Source organism: Chiloscyllium punctatum, chromosome 26, assembly GCF_047496795.1.
Source record: "Chiloscyllium punctatum isolate Juve2018m chromosome 26, sChiPun1.3, whole genome shotgun sequence".
In the NCBI taxonomy this organism is placed as follows: domain Eukaryota; kingdom Metazoa; phylum Chordata; class Chondrichthyes; order Orectolobiformes; family Hemiscylliidae; genus Chiloscyllium; species Chiloscyllium punctatum.
Window position 1 is genome coordinate 36,898,001 of NC_092764.1, and position 24,608 is coordinate 36,922,608.

Here is a 24,608-nt window from a genome sequence, read left to right on the forward strand (position 1 = left end):
GTTTATTACGTGCCTAAAACCAGTTCTGATTTTTAAAGTATGTTTAGTATCATATTTATGGATGATTGATTTAATGACTGTCCGTAGAAGCAGACTGCAACCTCCACCTGATTCAAACTGACACACATTATTAGATCTAAAACTTGATATGTATGCCTATGAAGTTTAATTTTGTTTTCCAATATAGTACTAGATTATCATCACAAACCATTTGACATTTACATAAGCAAGAGTATAAGCATAAAAGCACTAGTAAGTTGATACCTAAACTTTGTCAAATGCATCTCCTTTCTTTAACAAAGACCTTAACATATATCAATTTTTTTAAAAAAACCATTACATCAAATGGTTTGGAGCAAATAAATACAGACTTTGTTGATTATAATTTTATACTTAATAGTTCGAAAGTGACATTTTGTAATACAGACTATTGCTAGAACCATAACATTTCATCTCATATCAATCTTAACCAGAAAAAACTGACCTTATCATACTTTGTTGAAACCTCTGACATAAAATTGCTCCAAATGTCTGCTTTAAACCATTCCATGAAACTTTCAAACTATTCCAAAATTAACATGTGAATGAATAATGCTGCTTGTTGATATAGATTCAGTTTATCAATATGCTATTAGGGTCGTTATGGAAAGTAGTTAATCAGTTAACCAAGAAGCTTCACTCTAGAAAAGTAACTATAGAAATCATTATACCTGGTCTGTTGCAAATTAGTTCATAATAAACATCTTAAAACTACAAACAGACATGAGAAATTATTCAGCAAGTATGAAAATTTGATTCTTTCTTATGCTCAGAAGCGTTCCACAAAACAGAAATTGAACATGGCAATCTTGATTAATCATTACTTTGTAAGTAATCCCTGTACAGGCAAAGTACATCCTGAGAACTATGTCAGCAACAATAATTTTTTGCATCATTTCAATCAACTCTCACTAACAGCACTTTCAAATTAGTTGGTAAACAACAGCGAAGGGTTTTACAATCCAATTGAATGCAAGGAACAGATTTCCAAGCACAATTCTTACTTCATTTCCAAGGCAACAGAAGTCACTACTTAACACTAAGGTAGGAACTGTGGTTTGCAGTCTTATTTTGTAATAAAATATTTCTTAAAGTTAAAGAATTACATTTGAGAGATTTACCTCAGTATCTGCTACTCGCCAGCTATGAAAACGTCATGCTTGAATTAATTTGCATGACTTGCTTTTTAATCTTTCCACGGCCTAATATGTAATAGACTCAGAGAAGATAATGTACCGCAGCACAATTGTTTGACAGAGTTGTGTGGTTTTGCATAGGAAGTCGCTACTAACTAACTGTAATATAAGTCAATCTGGCTTTGGTATCATCTAAAAAGAGACTGATTCTTTGAAAGAGTTGTTCAATACCATCCCATGCCACTTTGAACACCTTATTTGACCATTGAATGATTTTAAAATGAACACCAATTTAGAGGGATGTGGGCCAAATGTTGGCAAATGGGACTAGATTAGGTTGGGACATCTGGGTGGCATGGATGAGTTGGACCGAAGGGTCTGTTTCCGTGCTGTACATCTCTATGTCTCTAATTGAGTTGAGACTGGAATATTACAATTTGAAGAAAAATGGAGAAACATTCTAGTTACAATTCTTACCAGCTCAGCAGGGTTGCCTTTTGTATTGTGATAGAACTCTGGCAGGAGACTTCTAAGTACTTCCACACTGTATTTTCTGTGCAGTGTGATGAATAATTACAGGCACAATTGCAATATTATTGATATTTAATTTTATGTATATTATTTATACAGTTTGTCACTATGTACCCAAAATCTTTCATTGAAAGACCTGTAGCATAACATTTTGACTGGCGAGCTGCCTACTCACAGTATTCTCAGAAGTTCAAATAAACACAACCTGACCATTTATTCAAGTTCAATATTCACAACAGCCTGCTGGAAGGATAACATTGGAAGAATACTCCTTAAATGTTTAGGAATGAAGAATGAAAATTAAAGAGCAACTCAAGTTGCTCTCGTGTAAATAAGACTTTATCCAAATGAAAGTGTAAGCCACAATAGAAAATATCGGAAATCAATATTCCAATGGATGTAATGTACTTTTCCTGCTTTTTTATGGCTGTTGTGTTTTCCAGTGACTTGTTACAGAATGGTTCCAGCAACCTGAAATACACTATTCTGTAAATTAGCGATGGTGGTGGAGAAGCACACCTAAAGATGAGAGGACAATTACATCAAAATTATGTCCGTTTATTTAAGGCTTTTTTGAAAAGTTTTATAGTACAACCATTTGCAAAGCAATTTGAGACTTTTCTTTCCAGAACGTACTTTATAATTGAAGGGTTATCTAACTCTGATGATGATAAAATACGATGTTTAGGCCAGGTCCTGCCCGCAGTGTGTGGCTCTGGACAGGCAATAGCGAATTTAATAAATGGTGCATGATTATCTCCTATAACCTATAGGTGGCATACATTGCTAGTTGACATCATTATTGCTGAAGTTTAAAGAACACCTTTTCATACGGCTTATGGTCTGTGCAGAACTCACAGGTGATTTGATTGGGATTTCATCATTTCTCTCCTCATCATCACTGTTGAGAAGGTGTTAGTGGTTTCCTAATTTTTTTCCCATCTGCTCCTTATCATCATTTTAGCAGATCATATTTGGTATAGTATATTTGTAGGTGGTTGAAACTACAAATAGCTTAAAATTGGAAATAATGCTTAACTAAGCAAGAAGGACATGAAAAATTGTTTCCATGGAAGGGATGATCAGAGACATAGTATGGGTATCAGGAAGATCACCATCAGCCATTGCCCTGAAATTACATTCCCACCAAACAACAGGATGGTTATTTGAATGGTATCCGGAATGCGGTTTACGTTTCAACGATTGTGATCTTGAATTATAGTAGAAGAGATCAATTGTTGGTACAAAATTATAGAGAGGAGAATCTAGCTCCATTGTATCTCCACACAATGTAAGGAAACGGGCTAATAATGTGTTCTTTCTTCTAACTATTGTTTAAACTCTGCAACTGTCCGCTTTCCATCAAGACTGATCGTTTTTAAAGAGAAATTTTAACTTCCAGTTGATTGCTGAAATAATATGTCATGATTTCATGTTTAACTTTGACTGTAACAAATGATTAAAAAGTACTATTGACCATACACTATCTTATTTTTCTAAGCAACTTATACTTTAAACCATGGAAAAGAGACTTCCCATATGCCTTTCAGCCTGACAAAAAATATTGCTATTCACTGTATTTCATGCTGTTGAATACTTTCTTAAATCCAAGCTATACAAATCTTCTAGCCTTTTTCAAACCCACACAAGCTGAGAATTCAAACTGAATGCAAGTGTCTAACCCATGTTCTATGTGGTGAATCATTGAGTTTAAATCATAGGCCTGGCTAATTTTCTCTCATGTTGTCTATCTCTTGTATGGCTACAAATCACACAAGATGTATTGAAAATTGCTGTCCACCTTTGATATTAATGATTTATAAGGAAGACTATCCTAATCTCAAAAATAACTCATTTTACCTAAGCAGAAATATTAATTAGTTATCTTTGATTCCAGTTTCCATGTGAGAAGTGAGTGAATGGTTTTGGCACAAGGGGGATAGTGCAGGAGGGAGGGTTTCAGGTGCATGGATAATTGGGGCTCGTTTCTGGGGAAGGTGGGACATCTACAGAGGGGTACTAATATCCTGGGTGGGAAATTTGCTGGTGCTATTCGGGTGGGTTTAAACTAGCTCAGCAGAGGGATGGGAACCGGAGGTGTAGTTCCAGTGCACAGGAGGATGAGAGTAGGGAAGGCATGGACAGGATTTCATGGTTACCGGAATGTGCTGGCAGACAGCAAGCTGGTTTGAAGTGTGTCAACTTCAATGCCACAAGTATCCGAAATAAGGTAGGTGAGCCTGCAGCATGGATAGGTACCCAGAACTTCGATGTTGTGGCCATTTCAGAGACATGGATAGAGCATGGTGAGGAATGGATGTTGCAGGTTCTAAGGTTTAGATCTTTCATTAAGAACAGGGAAGGCAGTAAAAGGGGGGAGGTGTGGCCTTGTTAGTTAAGGACAGTATAACTGTGACTGAAAGAACTTTTGACAAGGACTTGTCTACTGAGGTGGTATGGGCTGAGGGTAGAAACAGGAGAGGAGAGGTGACACTGCTGGGAGTTTTTTTATAGGCTTCCTCAGAGTTTTAGGAATGTGGAGGAGAGGATCAGCAAAACGATTCCGGGTACGAGTAAACGTGTGGTCATGATGGGGGACTTTAACTTGCCCAACATTGACTGGAAATGCTACAACTCTAATACATCGGATGGATCCGTTTTTGTCCAATGTGTGCAGGAGGGTTTCTTGGCACAGTTTGTCAAAGGGCCGACAAGAGGGGAGGCCATACTGGATCTGGTACTTGCTAATGAACAAGGCCAGGTGTTTGATTTAGTGTTAGGTGAGCACTTTGGAGAGACTGACTATAATTCAGTTACGTTTAGTTTAGCGATGGAAAGGGATAGGTACATGCCACAGGGCACAAGTTATAGATAGGGGAAAGGGCAATTATAATGCGATTAGGCAAGACTTAGGATACATAGAATAGGGTAGCAAAATGCAGGGGATGAGGACAATCGAAATGTGGAGCTGGTTTAAGGAACAGATATTGCATGTCCTTGATAGGTATATCCTGTCAGGCAGGGAGGAAGTGATAAGGTAAGGGAACTATGGTTTACTCCAGAAATTGCATCTCTTGTTCAGAGGAAGAAGGAGGCTGATGTGATGACGAGACAAGATGGTTCAGATGAGGCGATGGAGAGTTACAGATCAGCTAGGAAGGATTTAAAGAGAGAGTTAAGAAGAGCAAGGAGAGGGCATGAGCTGTCTTTAGCAGGTAGAATAAAGGAGAACCCTAAAGCTTTCTATAGGTATGTGAGGAATAAAAGGATGACTAGGGTAGGAATAGTGCCAGTCAAAGACAGAAGTGGGAAGTTGTGTGTGGACTCTGTGGAGATCAGAGAGGTGCTAAATGAATATTTCTTATCTGTTTTCACTCAGGAAAAGGAGAATATTGTAGAGGAGAAGAATGAGATATGGGATATCAGACTAGAAAGGATTGAGGTTAGTAAGAAAGAGGTGTTATCAATTCAGAGGAGTGAAAGTAGACAAGTTCCCTGGGCCGGATGGGATTTATCCGAGGATTCTCTGGGAAGCTAGGGAGGAGGTGTTGGAGCCTTTGGCCTTGATCTTTGAGTCATCAATGTCGACAGGTTTCGTACTAGGAGACAGGAGGATTGCAAATGTGCCATTATTCAAGAAGGACTGTAGAGGTGACCCTGGTAATTATAGACCAGTGAGCCTTATGTCTGTTGTAGGAAAAGTTTTGGAAAGGACTATAACAGATAGGATTTATAATCATCTAGCAAGCAACAATTTGATTGCTGGTAGTCAATATGGTTTTGTCAAGGGCAGGTCACATCTCACAAACCTTTTGAGTTTTTTGAGAAGGTGACCAAGCATGTAGATGAGGGTTGGGCAGTTGACGTAGTGTGCCTGGACTTCAATAAAGCCTTTGATAAGGTTCCACATGGTAGGCTATTGGAGAAAATGCAGAGGCATGGGATTGAGCAGTTTGGATTAGAAACTGGCTTTCTGTAAGAAGGCAACAAATGGTGGTTGATGGAAAATATTCAGCCTGGAGTCCGGTTACTAGTGGTGTGCCAAAGGATCTGTTTTGGGAGCACTGCTGTTTATCATTTTGATAGATGGTTTGGATACAGGCCTAGGTGACTGGGTTAATAAGTTTACAGATGACACTAGTCAGTGGAGTGGTGAACAGTGTAGAAAAATGTTACAGGTTGCAGGGAGACTTGGATGAACCACAGAATTGTGCTGAGAGGTGGCAAATGGAGTTCAATGCAGATAAATGTGAGGTGATTCACTTTGGGAAGAATAACAGGAAGGCAGAATACTGGAAAGACTCTTAGCAGTGTGAATATGCAGAGGGATCTTGGAGTCCATGTACATAGTTCCCTGAAAGTTGCCACCCAGGTTGATAGCGATGTTAAGAGGGTATACGGTATGTTAGGTTTCATCGGTAGAGGAACTGAGTTCCGGAGTCGTAATGTCATGCTGCAATTTTATAAGATGCTAGTGCGGCCGAACTTGGAATATTGTGTACAGTTCTGGTCGCCCCATTACAGGATGTGGAAGCATTGGAAAAAGGTGCAGAGGAGATTTACCAGGATATTGCCTGGTCTGGAGGAAAGGTCTTATTGAGGAAAGGCTGAGAGACTTGGGTCTGTTCTTATTGGAAAGAAGGAGGCTAAGAGGGGATTTGATAAAGACATACAAGATGATCAGAGGATTAGATAGGGTGGTCAGTGAAAGTCTTTTTCCTAGGATGGTGATGTCAACTTGTACAAGGGGGCATATCTACAAAGTGAGGGGTGATAGATTTAAGACAAATGTCAGAGGAAGGTTCTTTATTCTGAGTGGTAAGGGTGTGGAATGCCCTGCCTGCCAATGTAGTTAACTCAGCCACATTAGGGACATTTAAATAATCCTTGGATAAGCACATAGTGAGATAGTGGAGGGGGATGGGCTTAGATTAGTTCACAGGTCGGCGCAATATCGAGGGCCAAAGGGCTGTATTGTTTTATGTTCTAAGTTCTATGTCACTCCAGTGTTTCTTAACAACACCTTATAGAGATTCAGCACCACCTATTTGTCACAGAGAGCAAGTCTATTCACTCTGCAGCTTGTATATGCATGCTCTGGTCAAACCATTCGGTCTGAGCATAAACAATAACTGAGGAGCACATCTCATGCATGAGGAAAAATTGCAGATGTATCGTAAAGCAGCATGCAATTATCAGACAACATATTTCACATTAACTCAGATCTTAAGGTGAATGGGGCCCAATATTTCAACTCCCCCTCCCACTCTGCTGAGGACATGCAGGTCCTGGACCTCCTCCAACGCCACTCCCTCACCACGCAATGCCTGGAGGAAGAACACCTCATCTTCTGCCTCGGAACACTTCAATCCCAGGGCTCCACCAGTTTCCTCATTTCCCCTCCGTCCACCTGACCTCAGTTCCAACCTTCCAGCTCAGCACCATCCCCATGACTTGTCCTACCTGCCAACTTCCTTCCCACCTATCCACTCCACCCTCCTCTCTGACCTAACACCTTCATCCCCACCTCCATCCACCTATTGTACTCTTGGCCACCTTCTCCCTTGCCCCACCCCCCTCCCATTTATCTCTCCACCCTGGAGGCTCCCTGCCATCATTCCTGATGAAGGGCTTTTGCCCAAAACGTTGATTTTCCTGCTTCTTGGATGCTGCCTGACCTGCTGTGTTTTTCCAGCACCACTGTAATCTGGTCTCTGATCTCCAGCATCTGCAGTTCTCACTTTTGCCTAGGTTAAGTGAGTAAGCAAAAACATGGCAGATGGAATGTAATATAGGAAACCATGAGGTTATGCACTTTGGCAGGAAGAATAGAATGTATTTATTACAATATTATTTAAATGGAGAAAAAAACTGTACCTTCTTAGGGGACTTGACAGGATAGTTGTAGAAGTTGTTTTCTCTTTTGGGAGAGTCTAGGACCAGAGGAAGTGATCTCAGAATAAGGGATCACCTTTTTAAGACAAAGATGAGGAGGAATTTCTTCTCTTAAAGGGTAATAAATCTGTGAAATTCTTAACCACAGGCAGCTGTAGTGGTTGCTTTGTTTAGTATATTCAAGGCTGAGATAGACAGATTTTTAATCATTAAGTGAATCGAGGGCTTTGGAGAAAAGACAGGGGAGTGGAGTTGAGGACTATCAGATCAGCCATGATCTCATTGAATGGTGGAGCAGACTTGATGGACTGAATGGCCTATTCCTGCTCTTGTGTCTAATAGTGATACCGCATATTGATCAGTAGTCTTTCACCCCCAAGTTTTGATGTTAATTACAAATACTTCATAAATAATATGAATGTGCGGTTTGAAGTATATCTTCAAAAAGTACAGTATTCCTTCTCTCTGGATCGTTTACTCCTCAGTGAGCTTGAGACTTCAATACAGTCTGCAGCAGTCTTTCCTCATGCTATGAACATCATTGCAACTCTTTTTTTCTGAGCCTTTTCAATTAGTTATGTAGCTATTTTATTGTTTTTCCACAAAGACCTGAACAAGCTCAAATTCTGTCTCATATTGTCTTACATTTCTACAGTAACAGAGATTGGAAAATGACAGCCATTCTGACTCAGCCTGCATTTCTAAGTTCAGAATGTGGTTTTAATTTTCTTTTTCAACAAAAAAAAAGTAACTGGTTCTGTTACAGCCCTGAAGATTCACTCTTGTTCAGCTGTAAATGTCCTACATTATATTTCAAATAATATGTTAGAATAAGAGTAAAAAAAGTTAGACAAAGGTAGAAGTCACATGACTGACAAGCCAGCTAATACACTATTTACAATTGCATTTCTCCAAACAGACTGCAGAAACATCAATGTTTATATGAGTTATATGCCTTTGTTGCTGGTTGGACTACATGGGAGAAGACCTGTGCTCAGGTCTGCATGATGCAAGGTGCTGGGACCTATAGTCTAATTTTTTGAGTCTGAACTGAAGTACAGCATTGATGCTTTTTGATACAGAGTGTCTATGACCATGGTTCTTTGCTAGTGGCCATTGCAAAATGCTAAATGCATAATTGTGTAAATAGTCATTGGACATGCAACATAGAATTGCCAAGTATCAACTGGCACTTCTGAGTTCTTAGAGAAAGGAATAAAAAAATTAAGAAGCAGCAGTGAATAAGGATTGATTTTGAGTATAATTAAGAATACACACTATGTTATGTTATATTAAGTATAAAACATATATACAATTTATCTAAGGAAACCTAGTTAAAACTCAAAGAATTAATAGAGTCCATCATGTGCCACCCCCCTTGGGAATTGCAGGTAATTTTGTTCAGTCTCATTCATTTTGTCTATCTTTTTAAAAATGACAACAATTAATTCAGTTTGAACATATTGATTTAATTTCCTTAGTGAGGAACCATTAGGAAACTATGTTGGCATTTGCATCTGACTCTGATCCAGAAAAATCAGAGTAAAGGAAACAACCGGACAAACTGCGTTCTTAAAGGTTATGGTGAAAAATTATTTCCACAAGGGCATCTAATGACCTCATGTCCAATCCTACTTTAACCAAAGATACATAATATTGAAGGAGTACAATACTCCAAACACAAAATCCTGCTATTGATCTGTTGATACTAAATTTTCTGTGTATTCAAAATTATTAGAATTATTTTTAACATTAAATAAAACAACTAAACTAAACTAAACTTCTGTTCATCCATGCAGGTTTGTGTCATGCAAGTACGTGGAACCTTATATTTAACAATAGTGATAATGCAATTAACCAACTGTTTAATCAGATTTTCAATTTTTAAGGATGCAAGATTTTCAAATTTGGATATTTAGAGCTTTTTGATATTAACACGCCTGTGATACATGAAGCAGTTTTGTTAGAAATTAAGAAAAAATGTATTTGTTTATTAATATTAGAAATTGATCCTTCATATTTTAAAATTTAAAGTCTCAATTATCATATTGAATAGAAGAGTATGTTGTGATACTTGAAAGGGTTCAGAAAAGATTTACAAGGATATTGACACGGTGAATTTGTACTTGCAGAGTTACATTGTACTTTGCTCAAAAACTGCATGCATTCATGTAGAACTCTGTTATCTCACTTTTTAGATTAGAATCAATCTAAACATCATGGCATAGACAGAGAACACAGAGGGCCAACACCTTCAACATATTGTCTAGCTATCACCATTGTTAACAGCTAACCCGAGAATGCAACTTTTTTAAAAAAAAGTTTTGTGATTTACACATGAAAGAAGTGAAACTATCACTGTATTCTAACAGATGAAAGGCTCAACAGACAATCAATTTTTCAATGTATGATTTCAGTTACATCACACTGTAAATTTTTACTATAAATTCTGTGTTACGATCGAGCCCTCCACTATCACCTGATGAAGGAGCGTTGCTCCGAAAGCTAGTATGCTTCCAATTAAACCTGTTGGACTATAACCTGGTGTTGTGTGATTTTTAACTTTGACATGGTTGGAACATTTGTGCTACAGGGAGAGGTTGAATAGGCTAGGGCTGTTTTCCCTGGAGCGTTGGAGGCTGAGGGGTGACCTTATAGAGGTTTATAAAATCGTGATTGACATGGATAGAATAAATAGACAAGTCTTTTACCTGGGGTGGGGGAGGCCAGAACTAGAGGGCATAGGATTAGGGTGAGAGGGGAAAGATATAAAAGAGACCTAAGGGGCAACTTTTTCAGGCAGAGGGTGGTACATGTATGGAATGAGCTATCAGAGGAAGTGGTGGAGGCTAGTACAATTGCAACATTTAAAAGGTATTTGGATGGGTTTATGAATGGGAAGGGTTTGGAGGGATATTGTCCAGGTACTGGCAGATGGGACTAGATTTGGTTGGGATATCTGGTCAGCATGGACGAGTTAGACCGAAGGGTCTGTTTCTGTCCTCTACATCTCTATGACTCTATGACTCTGAGAGTAGGCTTGAAGGGCTGTGGAGCCTATTCCTGCTCCTATTTTCCATGTTTTGGCAAGCAATGATGCAGTTTCACTTTCTATAATTCAAATTTTCTCTTATTCTAATGTTCTTGCCTTGAAGTCAGAGGGTTATTGATAGATTTGAACACAAAATCAACACAGATACTTCGGAACAGTACTGAAGATATATTGCACCATCGCAAATGTTATCTTTCATAGAGATGTTCAGCCTAGACATCTACTGCCCTGCTATATGGATATAAAGAGAAAAGTAATTTCTTAAATTGTAAGAAATGTAAATCCCCAGTCCTGCAGTTCAAGAATGAAAAAAAAACACAAATTGTTATTTATTTGACAAATACAAATTTTGTCAAATTATACACAATTCATTCACTTAAGAGCTGTAAATATTTCAAACTACGATGGTTCTTTGCTAAAAACTGAAAAATGTTTACAGGTACTTCCACAATTGTTCTAGAGCTGAAAAACTAGAAAAATGGATGAGGAGAATCTGAGGAAGAGAGAAAATAATACAGGAATGAAAAATGGGAATCGAGCACCTGACAAACTGGAGTTGGAGGACATGACAGAAAATGAACCAAAACACGTGGCTCTAAAACAACAGGCAAGTATGGTATTCCCAACTATATACAATGGAGGACTAGAAAGTTCAACCAATACAAATTGCTGTGCAATTAGCTTTTTTTTAAGGCAATCGAAACTGTTGGTTAGGTGAGTTGGCCATGCTAAATTACCCATAATGTTCAGGATGTGTTGGTTGGGTGCATTAGTCAGTGGTAAATATAGAGGAATATGGTAGAGGAATAGGTCTGGGAGGGTTACTCTTTGGAGGGTCGGTGTGGACTTGTTGGGCCAAATGGCCTGTTTCCACACTGTAGGAATTCTATGATTTTTCTTTACAATTATTTGTATGACAAGTAATGTTCACTCATTGTAGGACATAAAATTGAAGACAATGTTGCAGTGATGCCTTCAAAATTGTAATCTTCATTGTATAATTTTCATGTGATAATTTAAGTCTCAATAAGGGAAGTCAAATAATTTCTTCAATGCAGAAAACAAACCTCATAGTTCCTCACAATGTATCCAACTGGATCTGAATTAATCAAAGATTTCTATCTATCTCTAATATTTAGCAGTACAATTTAGCATTCTATTCACAAAATCTGTCATTGCCAGATTAGATTCTCTCTTTCACACACACACATCAAACATATATACACACTTTATCATAGATAGTTAACAATTTTTGCAGGTAAAAAGTTGCTTCTTTCAATTTTGACCTCTATCCACACTCACCCAATCCTCCACCATTATATGTCCTTCACAAAGTTGGTTAGTTTGAATTGAGTTTCTGAACCAACAAAGTACAGCCAATCATCTAAGCAAGCCAAGTTAAGGGATGTTGTCCTTTGGTACTTCAATATTCTCACTGAAGCACAGTAAACACAAACATGGCTACAATTTTAATTTACTCGAAACTCATTTACTTACCAAGAGTTTAATTGCATGTAGCTCTAGCTCCATAGGAGCATTATTCTCTGCACTAACAATCATAAAGTCCAAACCTTTTTGGATGAAACAATGCAATACCTAAGTGATTATATTCCTGGCTAAAGACCCTAAGGTATGAGTTCAAATCCCAGGTCAGCAGCTGGGGTATTTAACCTCAATTAATTTAATATAAACCAAGAATACAAAACTAGTGTGTGTATGAACTCAGTCAGAGCAGCAGAAAATCATGGAATTATAAAATCCCTGCAGTGTGGAATCAGGCCATTCAGCCTGTTGAGTCAACACCAATCCTGTCAGGCTTTGGAGAATTAGGAGGTGTGTTACTTGCTGCAAAATTCCAAGCTAATTTCCAGCTCTTTAAGAGAATATTTATATGGCTTGTCCAGGCCAGTGTCTGGTCAATGGTAATCCCCAGAATGTTGTTAATTAGGGATTCAGTGAGAGTAATGTGAAGGAGAGAGGGTTAGATTCTCTCTTATTAGAAATGTTCATTGCCTGGTATTTGTGTGGCACAAATGTTACTTGCCACTTCTCAGATCGAGCTTAGATACTATCCAAGTCTTGATATATATGAACAGAGACTGCTGCAGTATTTGAGGAGTCGTGAAGATTGCTGAATACTTTGAAATCATCAACAAATCACTTTCTGATCTTCTTATGTAAGGAAAATCTTAGCTGAAGTAGCTGAAGCTGCCTGCTACCCCTTGGACACTGAGCAACTCCTGCTGAGATGTCCCAGGACTGAGTTAATTAAAGTCCAAAAACCGAAAGCACCTTCTCATGTGCCAGCTTTGACTCCAACCAACTGAGAGTTTTCCCCGATTCCCATTGACTCCAGTTTTGCGAGCACTCCTGATGATGGAAGGAAGGCCAGAGATGACTGAGAAAAATGCAAGGTGATGCTTCCTGCGCTAGGGTCAATGTCGGAGTATCCAGGGAGATTGTTGCAACTTTTGAGTACACATTGAGGATGGAAATGACACAGCTGGAGAGGAATCAGCAAAGGGAGTCTAGGAGCATGCACAGCAATAGCCAGGACACAACAAGAAATATCGACAGTGCTCAGTCAGTTCCAAATGATGCCAACCAAGGTCAGGGAAACACTGAGCATTGGTGCAAAATCAAAACTATACCGCAAGTGAAGTAATTACTTCACAGAAAAATGTCTGACCATAATGTCAGGGACAGCTCAGAATGTCAAGGAATTTTTTTTCTCTAGCTTCATGGACTAGGAGACAATCCAATACCAATAGTTTTCAAGGTGGTAGTTCATGGAGGTCTGCCTCCTTGTATTGCCACACACATGATCAGGATTTCCAAACTTACAAAAACCAGCAGAGGGGAGCTCTAGTGCTGAGGGTGTCCTGCAGAGGTGCACTTGCATCCTCTGAAGTTTCACCTCTAGAGGCAATGGGGTAACTAGGAAGGGGGAGGAGATGTGGCAGCTTCCTGGGGCATCCTGAGATTATACCCCAGTGTGGCTTGCTAACACTCCTCCCCACTGTTGGCACACAATTGTCCTGTCAGGAGGAGGAGGGGCACCTAGAACTTAGTCAAGTGTGATCTATGTCTAACCACAAATGCCTAAACACTGAGGTGAATATATCTGCACTGCTGGAAGTCACAGTAGAACGGTGTAACAGTAACATCCTCTGACTGGGCCATTTCTTCATCTGAACTGATAGGTCTTGAAGAAAGGTCACCAGACCCAAAAGATTAACTCTGCTTTCTCTCCATAGATGCTGCCAGACCCGCTGAGTTTCTCTAGCAATATTTTTTTTTGCTTAGGACCTCCCAATGTTCCCCGACAGACTGGAAGAGCACCTTCATGGAAGCATTGTCAAACTGTGGAAACACACATTATCTGCTCTGAGACATCATTGCAGAATAGCAGATAGCTGATGAGCTTATACAGAGAGGAAGAAAGGAAAGATTAGAAGGATCTAGCAGCAGCTGTGGTCTGAAGGCATCCAATGACAAAGCAAGTCTACTGCTACTGGATAGTGGAGAATAAAAGCTTGCTCAGGTGGCCTACAAATACAATCATTCAACCCTGTAAGGTAACTGTAGGATTTTTAACCTTTTGCGCACCCCTGCCACATAATTGGTTGACCATTTCATCCAGGAATACCTAATTAATTGGCCACCATGTGAATGCACATAGTCAGTTGACCCAGCTGTGAGTCCCACATTTCTGGTCGCACAGTTGGGACACTTAATGCTACTGGAAGATTCTGATTACTAATACAACGTCAGCCTGGAAGAATAATCTTATTATACATTGGAACAACAAATGGAGAAAAATGGCAGACATGTTTACAATTCTGAAAGTATGGTTGGTGTCAATGAATATTTAGTTCTTGAGGGGTCCTGAGTAGAAGGAGCGTTTTAGCAGGAATAGATGGAAAATATTCTGAATAGAGAGTGAAAAAGAATTTTTTTGTATAGTTATGAGGCTTTGGAATGCACTTCCTAGTGTAACCTGGATAAAAATTGTCAATATTAAACATCAAACTGGATAGTGGCTAAAGGAAACAGAGGAGCAGTGATATATAAGAAAAGCAAATCGATAAAAGAGAATAGAATAACTTGCTCACATTGAGAGTAAGCATTAGCACAAACTGACATGTGCCAAGTGGCTTAATTCCATAATGGAACTTCTCTGTACTTTCATGCAAGTGCAATCTGTCTCCTCACTTTGCTGATGAGTTAAAAAGGAGGAAGAATTTGAATTGAATTGAATTGAACTTGTTGTCACGTGTTCGAGGCCCAGTGAAAAGCTTTGTCTTGCGAGCAATACAGGCAGATCACAGAGTTAAGTAGCATAGATAAGTAAATAATAGGTAAACAGCAATAAAAACAAAAACACAGGTACAGGCAAATATTAAGTATGTGAATCCATTCAGTATTCTAACAACACTCGGGTAGAAACTGTTTTGAAACCGGCTGGCGTGTGTGTTCAGGCTTCTGTACCTTCTCTCCGATGGTAGAGGTTGTAGAAAAGCATTGCCAGGGTGGGGTGGGTCTTTAAGAATGCTGGCGGCCTTTCCTTGACAGTGGGCCTGGCAGATGGATTCTGCAGATGGGAGGTTGGCCTTTGTGATTGTCTGGCCTGAGTTTACCACTCTCTGTAACTGTGTCTGATCTTGAATGGTACAGTTGCCATACCAGGTAGTGATACATCCAGACAGAATGCTCTCGATGCTCTATAAAAGTTAGCAAGGGTATTTGCTGTCATGCCAAATTTCCTCAGCTGCCTGAGGAAGAAGAGACGTTGGTGGGCCTTTATAACCAGTGCGTCCACATGAAGAGTCCAAGAAAACTTGTTGTGGATGACCATTCCTCCCAGGAGCTTGACGCTCTCCACTCATTCTATCTCTGTGCGCTAATGTGTAGGGGAGCATGAGTAAATCCCACCGAAAGTCAACAATGAGTTCCTTGGTTTTGCCGACACTGAGATCTAGGTTGTTCTCAATGCACCATTTTCTCAGGTCTTCCACCTCCTGTCTGTAGTCTGTTTCGTCGCCATCTGAGATTCGACCGACTATGGTGGTGTCATCAGTGAACTTGTTAATAACATTAGTCTGGTATTTGGCAATGCAATCATGGGTATACAGTGAGTATAGTAGGGGGCTGAGTTTGCACCCCTGGGGGGCTCCAATGTTGAGTATTAATGAGGATGAAATATTGTCCCCAATCTTCACTAATTATGACCTGTGGGTCAGGAAACTGAGGATTCAGTTGCAGAGAGTGTGGCTTTGTCCAAGATCACCAAGTTTAGTAATCAGTCTCAAGGAGATAGTTGTGTTGAAGGCTGAACTGCAGTCAATGAGTAGATTCTTAAGTGAAGGGCAAGTGATATGGCATCTGACGTGGATCTGTTGTCCAAAGGCAAATTGGAGTGGGTCAAGAGTAGTGGGGAGGCTGGAGTTGATTAATGTCATGACCAGCATCCTTCCAGCACCACTAATCCAGAATCTGGTTTCCAGCATCTGCAGTCATTGATTTTACCTAATGTCATGACCAGCCTTTCAAAGCACTTCATGACCACCGACGTTAGGGCCACTGGGCAGTAGTCATTGAGACATGCTGCATGAGTCTGTGAAGGCGCAGAGATTATATTGGTTCTCTTGAAACAAGCAGGGACAGTGTCCTGCTACAGGGAGAGGTTGAAGATGTCCTCTGCCAGTTGATCTACACATGCTCTGAGTGCATGGCAATAGACAATAGACAATAGGTGCAGGAGTAGGCCATTCTGCCCTTTGAGCCTGCATCACCATTCGATATGATCATGGCTGATCATCCTTAATCAGTATCTTGTTCCTGCCTTATCTCCATAACCCATGATTCCACTATCCTTGAGAGCTCTATCCAACTCTTTCTTAAATGAATCCAGAGACTGGGCCTCCACTGCCCTCTGGGGCAGAGCATTCCACACAGCCACCACTCTCTGGGTGAAGAGGTTTCTCCTTATCTCTGTCCTAAATGGTCTACCCCGTATTTTTAAGCTGTGTCCTCTGGTTCAGGGCCTGGTACTCCATCTGGTCCCATCGCTTTCCTTGGATTCACATGAAGGAAAACTGATCTGACCCCTGATGCAGTGACTGTTGGGATAGGTTTGTCAGGACTTGTCGGTATAGGTGTTACCTCTCCGCTGAAGTTCAGCTCAAAGCGAGTATCGAAGAAGAAGAATTTCAAGGCCCTGTAGAGGGAGCAGGAGAATGGTGAGAATGGAATAGCTGGGGCTTTTATCCTTAGAACCCAGAAGATTAAGAGGAGATTTCCTTCAGGAACCTGAGACAGTGAGATGAGAACACAATTTCAACTGGAAATTGGGAACACATAAAGCTTGGTTCACATTAGTGCACAGCTGTCAGATCAAAAGCAGGGAAAAGTGAAAAATGTTCTTTTGATGCATGAAAGGTATCAGGTCCTGAAGAATCATGCAGTGGATATGTGCATTACATCTTATTTGGCCTTACAGTTATCTTTGTGAGTATTTATACTACTTGTTGTCTGAGGCGCTACCTGCTGTCTTTCATAAGGCTTTGGCAGGCACCATCATGGCTGCCGGGATGGCTGCCTTCATTTTTCCTAATGAAGGGCTTATGCCCAAAACGTTGATTTTCCTGCTCCTGGAATGCTGCCTGACCTGCTGTGCTTTTCCAGCATCACACTCTTTATACCCACCATCATGGCTGCCAGCTGCCTTTGCCACTCACCTGCTGCAGGCAGCTCCCACCTCATGGAAATGTTTTGTCTCACCAATTGTGCACTGAATTTGCATATTTTTAATGAAAATTTTTCAAAGTAGTGGCCTGTGAACAACAGGGTCAGGACTCAGAAATTATACAGATTTGATAATCAAGCCCAATGTTCAGGTTTGTGATATTTCATCAGGAATGATGAAAGATTAGGTTTGATTTTCTCTCCACAGATGCTGCCAATCCTGCTGATTAATTCCAGCATTTTCTGCTTTTAAAACAAAATTTCATCATCTGCATTATTTTATTTTTATATCCAAAATAAGGTAAACTTGGACATTAAAGTAAACTGTAGTAGGGAACAGACAGGTCAACAGAGGTACTGGTATCATACAGTGTATCATCAAACAGGGAACAGTAGGCATGTCATTTGGACTTATGAGCAAAAGGAAAAAGATCCTGAAATTATTTAGGTAACAATTAGATGTTGCAATTTAGGGAGTGCAGGGATTTTCTGGTGAAGAAAATTAAGATGGCAAATCTGTATGCAACAGAAGATGGTCAGTTTTTGTTTGCCTCTGACTGGTTTATATTTAATATTACTATTGTTATCAACTATTAAATAAGGAGCTAAATCTTGTTTACTCCTAGAACTTACTGTTTGCGCTACATTAGTCTTTATAGCTCAGATTTTTAGCAGCACACCATTTGAAACATGTCTGTGCCAGTCAACAAAGGTCTGACTACACTACTCCCATTTTCTAGCTCTTTGCCGATAGTCCTGGAGGCTATGACAATGCAAGGGAATATCTAAATATTGATAATGTTGCAAGAATTTCTGACTCAACCACTTTTCAGGCAGTGAGTTCCAGATACCCACCTTTCAGTGAATGAAAACATTTCTCTTCATCTCTCTCTTAGCCTTCTACTTCTTACCCTAAAACCAGGTCCTTGGCTAATGACCCTTTAATGAACAGGAATGCCTTCCTAGCCATCAATCTATACTTTTCATAACCTTTTACACCTCCATTACATGTTCTCTCAATTATTGCAGCTTCAAGGAAAACAATCCCAGTCTTTCCAATCTTTCCTCATATATCATACCTTCCAATACAGGCAGCATCCTGGTGAATCTCCTCTGCACCCTCTTCAATGTGACCACAACTCCAGCTGTGGGCCAGTCTGTGTTTTATACAGTTCTAGTATAAACTCCCTACACTTTCATTCTGTGTCTCAGCCAACAAAGCCAAGTATCCCATATGCCTTCTTGACCACCTGCACTGCTACCTTCAGGGATCTGTGGGTATGCACACCAAGTACTGACCTACAGTACTTTCCAGGATCCTATACTATTCATAGTGTAATCCCTGGCCACTTCAAGTGTGTTACCTTACACTTTTCTGAACTGAATTCTATTTTCCACAGCTCTACTCAGCTGACCAGTCCAATACAATCCTCCATATTATTATTTTTCATGTCATCCATAAGCTTCTTGATCATTCCCTCTACATTTATATCAAAGTTAATGTACACCACAAACAGCGAAGGCTCAGCACTGAGCCCTATGGCACCCCACTGTTGTGAAGGATGTTGAACTGACAGTCAGAAGTCCAACAGGTTTATTTGAAATCACAAGCTTTCAGAGTGCAGCCCCTTCATTAGATTTCCAGTGAAAGAAACACCTATGCCTAACTTACCCTACTTCATGCCTCTCAGACGTTTTTGGATCCAAAGTGCCCCTTTGCCTTGAATCTCATAAGCTCTTACTTTCTTGACCAGTCTGCCATGAGGGACTTTATTAAAAGCCTTGCTAAAATTCATGTAAATTGCAATATTGATTTTTTTTTTAGGCATTAAGTCAGATGGTCTGTTAACAGTAATAATTCACACAATTGCAATTAACTATGCAAGCTTTGCATGTTGCTACTCAGCAAAATAAACAGCAATTTAGCACAATACATAATTAAACTTTGGTTAAATACTAACTTCTATTCCAGTGATTTACACAAGTTTAAGGAAAGTCCAATTTAAGTAAAGATAAATAATTTGATGAGACAGTTTTAGTGAATTCATGAATGCCTTATTTATATTAGAAATTAAGTTTGTAATTATTTGTAAATGTACTGTTGGCACCACTCCACACCCCTGCTTGGCAAACCAAGCATCATTACTAGATTACAGAATTTGATTCTGCTGGAAGTTCGATGGAACTGGAATACTTTGGGACAGGAGATGAGTTCATGCTAGTGTTGCCTGGGCTCAGTCTGTTGGCTGTGATTTAGGAAGGTGTGGATTCAAGTTCCACTCCAGAAACTTAAGTGTATGCAACAGAATTTTCCTGTCCCTCCTGTGAATGGTGGGAAAGGTGAGAAGATACTGTGAGAATTTTAAAAATCAGATGTTTGATGTTGTGAAAACTTCTACTGTTTTCCCCTTCAAGTTGTAAAAGGCGACTTCAGATCGGAGTGGTGACTATCTTACTTCCATACATTTGCAGTTCATTACAGCTCACTTTATTTAAGATGGCCCTTCATCCCTCTTACCTTGCTATTGATGCTGAGTACCTGTGACTAGAGTGTTGGAGAGCAGGGCCATGTGAATACCCAGCAACACAGTGTGCTGGTGCTGGGTCTCCATGGTGACCACCACCCTGTCCATGGACCCAACCAGACACATGCATGCCAAAGTCATAATGTTACCAATAACATTGGTGGCTCCTCCAATCTTTGATCAGGTTTACCGAGTACCTCTGTGAAGCCTGCCTAATGTTCCTTTACCATGCATGTGCAGGTGGACAAGGTCACTCATGGCAAATAACAGGAAGATCATTGCCTACATGGAATTGAGTGGGTGCCTAGTCTCCAGTGATCCTTTAAGTGTCAGAAATCTTTCTTTCTCAACCAGCTGCAGAGACGTGCCAGTCATGTGCTCACTGCATTGTGTTCCTCAGTCTCATTTAGCACTGAGGTGGATGTCTCTGAGCAGCTGGAGGCCTTGTTGGTGCACTGTTGGAGTGTTCCTCGGAAGTGGAGCTGCCGATGAGGGTCTTTGGCGCTGACTTCTTTCTGAGGGTCAGCTGGATGGCACTAAGGCCCAGATCAGAGAAGAGAGGGAATGAGTTGTTCAAGAGGGATATAAGCTTGTGCACATGAAAGATGAGTGAGCACTGGTGATGATGGGAGAGCAGCACAGCACAATGAAGCTCATTGGGTTGGTTGGCAGTTGAGGACTTCTATCCCCATGTGATCAGTCAGACTCTTCATTTGCCAAATCCTGGATTTGTCATTGCCTGGTTATGGGCCAATATTCGCTGCAACAAGACTATAGGAGGGATTGACTGAGATGGAAGTGGATGGAAGAGTAGTTAGTGACAATGCATAGGCACAAGGCGGGGAGCAACATATCAGATAGTAAGTGAGCAGGACGTACAGATGGTCGATAGTGTCAGTAGTTTGGGAGGATGAAGAGATTGAGAGCTGTTCAGTGGACATTATGCACACAATAGTGAGAGCTATAACCCATGAGGCTTGGTGCTATCTGCCTGCAGAGAATGGTTTCCAGTCTATGAGTATGGGGTAGCAGAAAGAAGATGGTAAAACATATCCTTGCAGAGTGCAGAAGATCAATGACCTTCTCACTGCACTGCTGGACGTTTCTCTTACCAGGGACATAGCACTGATCCAGGCTGCAATCTGTGAACGGTCTGGCTTGGTCTGATATCATGGCCTCCCATGGCTGTTGATTGGAAAAAGATTGCTCTCCTTTCCACCATCCCATTCACCGACAAATCCAGGTCCCTGTTTGTGAAGCAGGCAGATAGCTATCCTTTCCTCTGGACCATTTGTTGAATGTTGAGGCTCAAGCATCACAGTGTGAGGGACAGTTCCTGGTGGGTAATGCCTGAAGTGATGTACTGTTCACTTTTAAATATGACACTTGAGGCCTGAAAGCTGGTAGATCCCAGCAGTGGCAAGCAATTCTGGTTCTGTGGCCATGGGATTCCTCAAAAAAGGTGTCCAAGAGCATAGTGAATGAGGTGAAGGGTAAGAGACTGTGTAAACACAGTCATGCTGAGCCTTTGCAAACCCAGTCCAATAAATCTCACTAACTGAGAAAGGGAAAATTCTGCCCATGAACTAGGCTCATACTTAGTGCAATGCTGAGCTGTCAGTGACTCTTTATTTCTTGAATAAGGCAAGAAACCAAGACCCTGACCACTTGTGCATGGTGGATCAAAAAGATTCAATGCCAATATTTGAAAAGAAGCTGAGGAATTCATTTGGCGTCTTGCCTTATTGCTTAATTAAGCATCTTGCAGGCCTTATTATGTTTGTGCGATCTGACTGTTCTCAAATTGATTACTGCACTTGTCTGTTGTAATTATGATTAAAGTGTACTTCATAGGCTGTGAAGTGGTTTGAGCTACCCTGAGTGAAACATGCTATACAAATGCAAGTCCTTTTGTATTAGCAATGTGATGTTTTAGAGGAAAGGTCTCTGAACTTCACATAGTATGAAAGGAGTAGAATTAATCCACAGTCTGTGCTGAACCAGCTGTTCTCAACTTGATGGGTGCTGGTGGATCCAGCTTCTGGGCATGCTAGAATTGCTGGTGATGTCAGAGTATGAGAAAGCAGAAAATTAGTCAAATTTCCATCTTCTCATGTCCATGCACCAACCTGGAAATGGCAATACATGTATGTTTGTGTGGTGGTTGAAGACAGCATTGGATCTGGCTGTGGTATTCTCCGCAATAAACACCCTTCCTGCAGTTTTCTGTTGAGGCTTTCAGAGGAATCACAAGAATATGGGAAAAGGAGCAAAGAGTGACCATCGGGCATAAATCTGTACTATGGAGAAAGTGTCAACACCTTCAGGAAGGATAGAGAAAGAAGAAATTGATGATAAAAGCAGGTATACAAATAAACTTGCTTGGAGAAATATTTGTTTGAAGGTTTGCTACATTAACAGAACATTTGAATTACAGAAGGAAATGGTGATCAAATAGAGAAAATCCAAATCACAAGGAAATGTGAAAAACACAATATTTGATTTGAACTGTGGTTAAGATAATTCTGGTTTCATAGAAAGGTTTTAATATACCTCCAAGTTAGGATCTGCAGATACACTTTGCAATTACGTTTGCTTACCTTCAATGTAACTGCTCTCATGAATGAATTTTCTATCACTCTAGGCAGTGATTTTGGAAGGATTTTTCTTTGAGCTGTGACCAATTTTATACAGCAGGTTAGTGCATTGCCAATGAGAACATACAACCAACAATATGCCACTGCACAAGAATGAACTGAATATGAAGCTAGATTTCCTGTAACAATTTGTACCACCATGTTTTCCCTGTTAAAATATGTGCATCTATACTTTGACACAGAAAAATGACAGATGTTTGAGACTTTGGCAGAAGCATACCAGAAGACCAACAATTAGGCTGACATGCTAGATTTGGGTTGACTTTTTGTGGGCAGAACTTCCACCTGCTCAAAATATTGACATAAGCACAGCTAAAGATTCTTTGCACTCCCTATGTCCTGAATTTCAATATGACTTGTTGGAGAACAGAGAACCACTTTGATTTATATTGGTGTTGCTGCATAGACCCCTAAAGAAAAATGGTGAGATTTAAAAAGAAACAAAATAAGGAAATGGCTAAGAGAGCAGCAAGTTATCATGTGGTGGTGTGATGTCTGGAATTTCAGCTCCTCAGATAAGCCACCTTCAGCTGGACTTCCTATCTCTTCAATGGGTGTGCAATCCCAATACTCAAAAATGCTAATGGTATCTATGTTGCACAATTTCTATTTGACTTTGGAAAATCCACAGGATTCTGCAACCAAAGTCCTCAGTGAGCTTATCTTTGTACTTTGGTGCATTATTCATTACAGACCATCAGAGCCAATCTCCTTACCTAAATTGGCAAAGATTTCATTCTAATATTTTATTGTAATAGCTGCGGTTACCTAATGCAGATAATATAATCAAAACAAAGTTTTCATTCTCTCAATCTGGTTTTGAGAGAGATGGGATACTGCAAAGTAACTAATAAGGGTTTACTGGATTGAAACTAAAATCACAGCTTGGAATAACAATTGGCCCAGGAACAGTAAATAAAATGGCTTATTTTGTGCAATTGGTGTCACCCAAATGATTGTGGTGTCTTTTCAAATAAATGAATTGGATTTGTTCATGATGTGAAATTGTTGATGGCATAAAATAACAACATGGGTTAACTGTACAAATGATTGTAAATGAGTTCAGGAGCTTTGTGGATTGGACAGATGAATGTCAAATAAAATTGAGTGCAGTGAAATATATATTTGGAGCAAGCAAAGGAGAGGAAATATAGGTTAAATGATAACACTTTATAAAGAAGTACAACTGCAGAGACTTTGGCTTCAGATCAACAAATTTTCAAAAAAGGAGGCCAAGATAATGAACCTTTTTAAATAATGTATGGGAGCCTTGGTATTTTCACTGGGTTAATAAATATGTTCGAAGACTTCTTGATTATCTATATAGGGTATCTCTTGGAATAATTATACAAAACATTCTCTCAAGAATCACAAATGGGTCATATGTATTGTATCAATGAATAAATTTTGCCCAAGCTGTTGACAGAATGGGCTAAATGGCCTTTTGTTCATTGTTTTCTTGCTAAAGTATTTTTTTTCTCCTTTATGCCTCTCCTTGTAAAGGTTGGCTTGATCAGTGGTATCAGTCTCATTGTAGGAACAATGATTGGCTCTGGAATCTTTATCTCGCCTAAAGCTGTTTTATCCAATACTGGAGCAGTGGGACCTTGTTTGATTGTCTGGTCAGCTTGTGGAGTCCTAGCAACATTGGGTAAGCAAAAAATAACATCCTAACCAATTTGTTTCAGACCACAGATATTCTAACCTGTCATAGAATAAAGAGAAATTGTTGCAAAAAGAAAGATGTACTTTGGAATTTATAATATTTTTCCTTTACAGCAAAAATCAAAAAATAATTGCCATATCTCTCAACTGCTGAGGAAAGGATATGTTTAGACATGGAAATAATTAATAATCTATACAGTTAAAGGTTTACATCTTTTTTAGAGCCATAAAGAATGGAGAAGTGTCTATTATCTTATGAAGATGAAATGTAATGCTTGATTAAAAATTCCCAGTCATTAAAAATGAACCACTATTTGTTCGCTTTCCATAATATTGTTAAAAATCAATTAAAATAAAAATT

At 39.8% G+C, this 24,608-nt stretch overlaps 1 protein-coding gene across 1 annotated transcript in view; it reads left to right on the forward strand.

Annotated features, from left to right (window-relative positions):
* Positions 1-701: 701 nt before the first annotated feature.
* The window catches only part of slc7a9 (solute carrier family 7 member 9), a 61,285-nt gene continuing 37,378 nt past the window's right edge, over positions 702-24,608 (forward strand). The window contains exons 1-3 of the mRNA XM_072596148.1: positions 702-1,083; positions 11,093-11,260; positions 24,086-24,233. Coding sequence (XP_072452249.1) covers positions 11,132-11,260; positions 24,086-24,233 — 277 coding nt within the window. The 5' untranslated portion in view covers positions 702-1,083; positions 11,093-11,131. The remainder of the gene's footprint in view (positions 1,084-11,092; positions 11,261-24,085; positions 24,234-24,608) is intronic.